This window comes from Aulonocara sp. 'chitande type north' Nkhata Bay, linkage group LG17, assembly GCF_057382095.1.
Source record: "Aulonocara sp. 'chitande type north' Nkhata Bay isolate Kocher_YH1m ecotype deep benthic linkage group LG17, A_spYH_male_GT1.1, whole genome shotgun sequence".
In the NCBI taxonomy this organism is placed as follows: domain Eukaryota; kingdom Metazoa; phylum Chordata; class Actinopteri; order Cichliformes; family Cichlidae; genus Aulonocara; species Aulonocara sp. 'chitande type north' Nkhata Bay.
In genome coordinates, this window is record NC_141360.1 from 35,944,114 (window position 1) to 35,950,055 (window position 5,942).

The 5,942-nt window shown below is 41.5% G+C and overlaps 1 protein-coding gene across 2 annotated transcripts; it reads left to right on the top strand.

Annotated features, from left to right (window-relative positions):
- Nucleotides 1–240: 240 nt before the first annotated feature.
- On the top strand, nt 241–5,756 carry cdkn1d (cyclin-dependent kinase inhibitor 1D). Of its 2 annotated transcripts, none has more exons than XM_086270363.1 (3): nt 241–405; nt 2,534–3,024; nt 3,120–5,756. In XM_086270363.1, the coding sequence occupies exons 1-3, from the start codon at nt 266–268 to the stop codon at nt 3,176–3,178; spliced, it is 690 nt and encodes a 229-aa protein (XP_086126489.1). In that variant the 5' UTR covers nt 241–265; the 3' UTR covers nt 3,179–5,756. The 2 variants fall into 2 exon arrangements, with proteins under 2 accessions (XP_086126489.1, XP_086126490.1); XM_086270364.1 differs by lacking the exon at nt 241–405 and adding an exon at nt 647–863.
- The last annotated feature ends 186 nt before the right edge of the window (nt 5,757–5,942 follow it).

A 5,942-nucleotide genomic window follows, 5' to 3' on the forward strand; every position in this document is an offset into this window, starting at 1 on the left:
AGTTAAAAAACAAGTTCCTCTTTTACTAAATGCATTGAATCCTGTGAAGTAAGTTCAGGTGATTTATTTTTATTTTATTCCCTACTTGGTTGGAAATTTGTATTCAACTGGAAAAATGTAGGGCAAGTCCAAATGAGTCTGTCTGTCCAGCCCTGTCACGTTGCAGCTCAACGTGACTCGAGGATACGGGCACGTCGCCAAAATAAAACGTGATGCAAGCAAACACGGGAACTGTGTGTCACATTTGAGAGACGGAAAAGGGGAAATGGCGGCCACTGCCAAAATATTTGACCTACTTCTGAGCGCCGAGAGGGAGAAGCGAAACACAGCGCGGGGAGAGCGAAGAGGGAACAGGTTTGGGAAGAGAGCTGCGAGGAATTTCACATTTTCGCAAACATATCAGAGGTAAGAAGTTTGTCTTTATTAAAATGTGATACATTTTTATTAATCTATTTCCTGTAGCACGTTTATAGGTGTAGGTGTTTTTTGTGTGCATTTTTTTTTGTTCCCAAAAGAAGTGCAACGTGCTTCATATTTTAATCACGCTAATAAACTATTATATCGTTACTAACCTCCTGGCTGCGCTCCAGCAACCTTGTTTTGGTGGCGACCACGTGACCGACTTCTCGCGTAAGGACGTCCCCTGTCTCTTCGCAGTCCATAACAAACAAGTCGCGGATAAGGGGACAGGACCGACCCACCCGTGGGTAGTGTTTGAGTGAAACTTTGCAGCGTGACAGTGTTTATGTCCGCGAGGGCTGTCACACAGCAACACCGTTAATTCCTCAAACCGGTGCGACAAAATAGCTGGAGCAGTCAAAGCGACACTTTTACCGGACTATTCTGAGATACTGACGCCTATGGTAAGATAAAAAATAATAATGTTTATAATACTAGTATTAATATTGCTGGTGGTCATTATAGACATATATAGGCTAGTTTTTATTTTTCCTTTTCTTAATAAGACGCTAGCTTTGTTTTAATCTTTCTTTGAAGCTAACAGAGTTTGCTCGCCTCACTGCTTAAATGTAAGCGTTCTGTATGCTTTCGTAAGAAAAAATAGTGCGTGTGTGTTGTTTTATGTAGCAAGGGCGAAGAGACTAGAAAAGACATGAGGCTGTTTGTGTGTCGCATCTCATTGACCCACATCCTCGTTTAATGTAACTGCGTCACGAACTCTGGCTGCTCCCTTGTTAACCCGCAAAACCTTAAAAAATAACACCCACCGCTGTGCGTTTATCCGCAGTTTAATGCCAGTGTTATAGTGCTGCAAAGGAAATAAATGCATTTTAAAGTGGAGGGATATATATTTATTTATGTTTAGTTTGAGGAGTGGAGGATTTTTTTTCCCTCGGGGACACCGAGCATAGTAGAAACCTGACCACCAGCACACCGCGCCCACTTCATTTTCGACGCAAACAACTTTCTCTCAGGGAGCGCGGTCCTCTTACTGAACACAAAAACTGTTATGTGCCCGTTTTTTTTTAATGTTTTTGTACGGCAATGTGAGTTAAAATAGGTCATTGAAGTTATAAATATGTAATACGCACTCACTTAGGAAAGTGTTTGAATTGTTGTGGTTTGGGACATTGTAACGGTTCCTGTGGGTGTGCAGGTGCCGTAAATGCATTTAAGTGTACGTGTGAAAGTATAAGCATTATAAAGTATTAGGTGTCAGACAGTTGCGCAACTCCCTCACCCCCCAACCCAGGGTCTAATTGCTGTCTTTCAGGCTTATCTTCGCCCGATAGAGTGCTGGTATGTTCAAGAGCAGAATAGGCGAATTTGTAAAGTGCGTTTTCACCTCTGGAAAAACAGTGTCTTAACGGAACGTTTCTAAATCAGTTATGCAGGCAGGGGGAAAAAAAAGGCAATTCATGACCACAAACCAATTTCCAGCGCTGGGCTCCCTTCCTGAGGGTTTTGACCTACATTTGCATGGGCAAAATCATTTAGTGTTTATGTATTTATTTTAGCTTTAGGTCTGCCTTCAGGGAGGAAAGACAACTTTTTACGCTGCATTAAGTGCGTGGCAATAACTGCCTATCCCAAATACCATGTTTGTTCTTTTTAAGCCCCGGGAAGTTAGTTGGAGTTGTTTGTAAAATGTTAACTGGGTTTGGCTGGGAGTTGGAAACCAGCGGAGGCTGTGCTCAGAATTCATCAGTCTGCCTCTAATGAAATGTCACAAATGCAGGGGAAACATTTTTTTGTCGACCTTCTGACCATTACTGTCGACCTTTGGCCTGTGAACACCAGAGCAGGTTGCTGGAGATTTATTTGGCGTTAGCTCATGTACCTGTTGCTGCAACAGTTACTCAGCAGGTGAGGGCACATGTGTGTGTGTGTGTGTGTGTGTGTGATCACATAAAACATGTGGGCGCCCAAGAGGCCGATATGGGTGCGGGCGGGAGTTTAGGTGTTCAAAAGCTTGAGTGTGTGCGTGTGTAATCTGTGCCAGTAAAACCTCAGATCACACCTCATTTGGAACTCCACTGGACTAATATATCCATGTGTGTTTGCTCTCTGATAGGGACATGGCGATGGCCTCTAAATCAATAGCGGAACCAGCTATGGAATCTGACCCAGAGCTTTCGCGCCTGGGAGGCATCGAGGCCTGGAAGTTGAAGGCGGGGCCGGTGCGGAAGAACCTCTTTGGGCCCGTGGATCACCAGCAGCTGCAGCAGGACTTCCAGCGACTGTTCTGCATGAGCGTGGAGGTGGCCAACAAGCGCTGGAACTTTGACTTCCAGAGCGATGTGCCGTTAGAGGGCTCCAACATCCAATGGGAGGCACTAAGGTGTCAGGACGTGCCGGCGTTTTACCACAGCTGCACGGTTCGACCGCTGGCGAGGTCTGGAGCTGAGAAGACAAAGGAGAGACGGCGGACGTCGTCTTTGTCGGGCGAGGGTTCGCCTGGGTCGAGCGCCTCGTCTGGGTCTGGGGACGAGTACCTAGAAGTAACCACTAGGGGGTGCTACCGGATCCAGCGAACGGGGAAACGCAGACAGGCTGCGATCACAGGTGAGTTCGCTGGATTAGCTTGATTAAGACAAGGAAAGTTAAACCTCTGTGGTCACACTCATAACTGATTTCCACTCTGTTCTCTCACTCTGCAGATTTCTTCAAGGTAAAGAAGAGGAGGCTCCTGCATAACAAGGCTTCCTCTCGGCAGTAGAAAAAGCACAATGAGCGGAGGATCACCAAGTGGTCGACATCCCTCCTCACATCACCTCATATGCATCACATGTAGATATGTAGCAATATGCAAGTGACTGTCCACAAGCTCATACATGCATGGGCTTAAAAACTTCTGACACCACATACCTTTATAACTCAGCACAAGGAAGCTACCATTGCCCAAGTAAATTAGACTCTAGAAATCGGTTTTTGTGGATAGCTAGAAATAATAATAATAATACTGTATACTCTTCATACTGTTAGCTTTTTTTGTTAACTATACTGTGAAATCATTCTGAATGCACTCTCGCAGGATCCAACAGAAAACAGGCTCTAGTTTGAAGAGGTTAATGTTCTTCTGAACGTGCCTTAAGTAGTATTTGACCTCAGCCCTTGACCTTTTTTTTTCTCCCCACCCTCCCTCTTGCTGCAAGTCATAAGTGATTTTCATTTGACAAGTTTAGCCTTTAGTCTAACCCCACAGCGCGTGGGGTCAAAACCTCGCCCGTAGTCAAAATGTGGTGACGTGACTGGGATCAACCTTTGGGGCAAAAGGTCAGCGGTGGAGGTTTCTTAGGGAATGTGGCTGTACGTCAGGGTTTTAAATTATAATAATGTTTCATATATCACTATTTATTATTCAGATTGATAAAAAAAATAAAGTGTAAAAGTGAGGTAATTAAATTACAACTTAGACTACAAGCCCTTATGGCTCATAAAACACTCCACCGTTGCCACTTAAAACTATCTGAAACCATCAAAACACAGCAAAAAAAAAAAGTACAAACTATTTCCCCTTTTTTTTGCTTTATATTATTAGCATCTTTTTGGCAACAGACTATAAACATATCTTAATGGTTGGCTTAAGCTTTTATTAATGTAGCATGTTCCCACTCTTCGTGTGATATTGTAAATGCGAATGTAGTGTTTTTATCACTGTGGTGCAGCTCAGAGGAACCAAATCTTCTGGTTCTACCGTTTAACTTTTTTTTTTAATATATAAAAAAGTGTCACATTTTCTGTTGCTGTGCAGTTGTATAAGGCTTGTATATAGAAGATACATATATGTATGTGTGAGTGTGTCAATGTTTTTTCTCCCCTTTTATTTTGTTTTTTTCATTCGTTTTAAAAGTTGCGGCAGCTGATGCAGTCCAACCAAAGGATTAAGTTGCACACTGTTTGAGCGATCAGTTGTGGGTTACAGAAAGTCTCCAACACTTTAAAAACAAAAAGAGTTTTTCTGTTGTGATCCGTTACTGCATGTTTTGTGACTCAAATAGCATGCGGCTTGCCCTAGCTACAGTGATTCTAATTTGTATAAGGGTAAAAAGCCATAGCCTGGGTTTATCTGTTGTAACTACCTCATCATAAAATTCAATAACACAAATATAAGAAAATCAGAAAAAGACAAAAAAAATCAATCAGTGTAGCTCAGGTTGTTTGTGTCTACAGGCATGAAAGAGAGACAGACTCAACGAGGGGGAAGTTGTTATTCTGTTGTGGTAAAAACCTGTTGCTTCGTGTCGGATTTCTCATCAGGTGAAAGAGTCAGTGTGTCATAGGGCCGTGCAGAGGAAACTCGCCGAGGGGCGGTGTGGGGTTAGCTTTTGTTGTTGTTCCCTTTACTTTGCTTTGACACCATTCCCAAAATACACATGAGGAAAACAACAAGGGTCAGATTTAACCAGAACAAGAGGAAAAAGGTCTCAGATCCTATCTGGATCAAAGGATTTCTGCATCCAGATGATGAGTGGTCTGTAAGTGCCCCCCCTCCAGAGTGTGTCTGTCTCTCTTTCATGACTCAGCTGCCTCACCATGAAAGTAGTTGTTTATAATCATGTTGGGTTTGACTTCCATGATTTTGCACAACTGTTTTTCACACATTTCATAAAAGCAGAAATTGCTTCTTCTTTCTTTTTAAAATCTTTTACTTTATCTCTGTGTAAGTTTGAATGTGCATCTGTTTTCTCAGCGTGTTTGTAGTAACTTATTTTCAGTCTTTGTCATTTGTTTTCAGAGGGACATCATTTTAAATTCCCCATTCTTTCTTGTTGTTTTGGTTTAGTTTTGTTTTGCTGTAACTAACTAATTGTTTTTCTTTGAAACCATATCATTGCACTACTTTAAACATTTTTGACAAAGGAACTACTTTTTTTATGGTAATCTTCAAAAATAAGGAAAAAAAAATTCTTAAAGAGAAACAGACATGGAGTAGATGTGTCCAAGCAGATCTGCCATGTTGTTGAACGTGGCTTCTAACGGTTAAGCAGCATTTTGTAGCTTTGCTCCTCAAATCCACTAAGAGGAAAAATAAAAATAAAATAAAATCTAAGAAAAATTTGGACAGAAATAGAATGAATCTCTAGTGTCTCACTCTGCTCAAGCAACCGCTGCTTTCCTAACTCACCTGTCGCAGCTATATTAAAAGGTAGTGCATACTTTGTATATGCATGAATGTATGACAATATTTCCATACGATTTATAATAATTTTTTTTAAACTGTAATTTAATACTGGTATATGTATCTTTGCAACATGTAAGAAGTGTAATTAAAAGAGATTAATTGTTGAGTTGAATGAAGGCTGTTGGTGTTTTAATGTGCTTCAGTCAGTTAAATGTTTATGAATTATATGGATATAAACTGAAATTACCAGCACAACACTTGTTTCTGCTTCAACAGAAAAGAAAAGGGAGTGAAGGTTTAAGTTTGCATTCAGAGCACCCCCTGGTGGATTTGATACAACACTGCACAGACAGCAAAC

What these genes read in the sequence shown, in the direction of transcription:
- cdkn1d (XM_086270363.1), top strand. Translation starts at nt 266, where the DNA reads ATGGCGGCCACTGCCAAAATATTTGACCTACTTCTGAGCGCCGAGAGG. An exon ending in TTTTCGCAAACATATCAGAG is followed by an intron (nt 406 to 2,533) that starts GTAAGAAGTTTG and finishes GCTCTCTGATAG; the next exon opens with GGACATGGCGATGGCCTCTA. An exon ending in CAGACAGGCTGCGATCACAG is followed by an intron (nt 3,025 to 3,119) that starts GTGAGTTCGCTG and finishes CTCACTCTGCAG; the next exon opens with ATTTCTTCAAGGTAAAGAAG.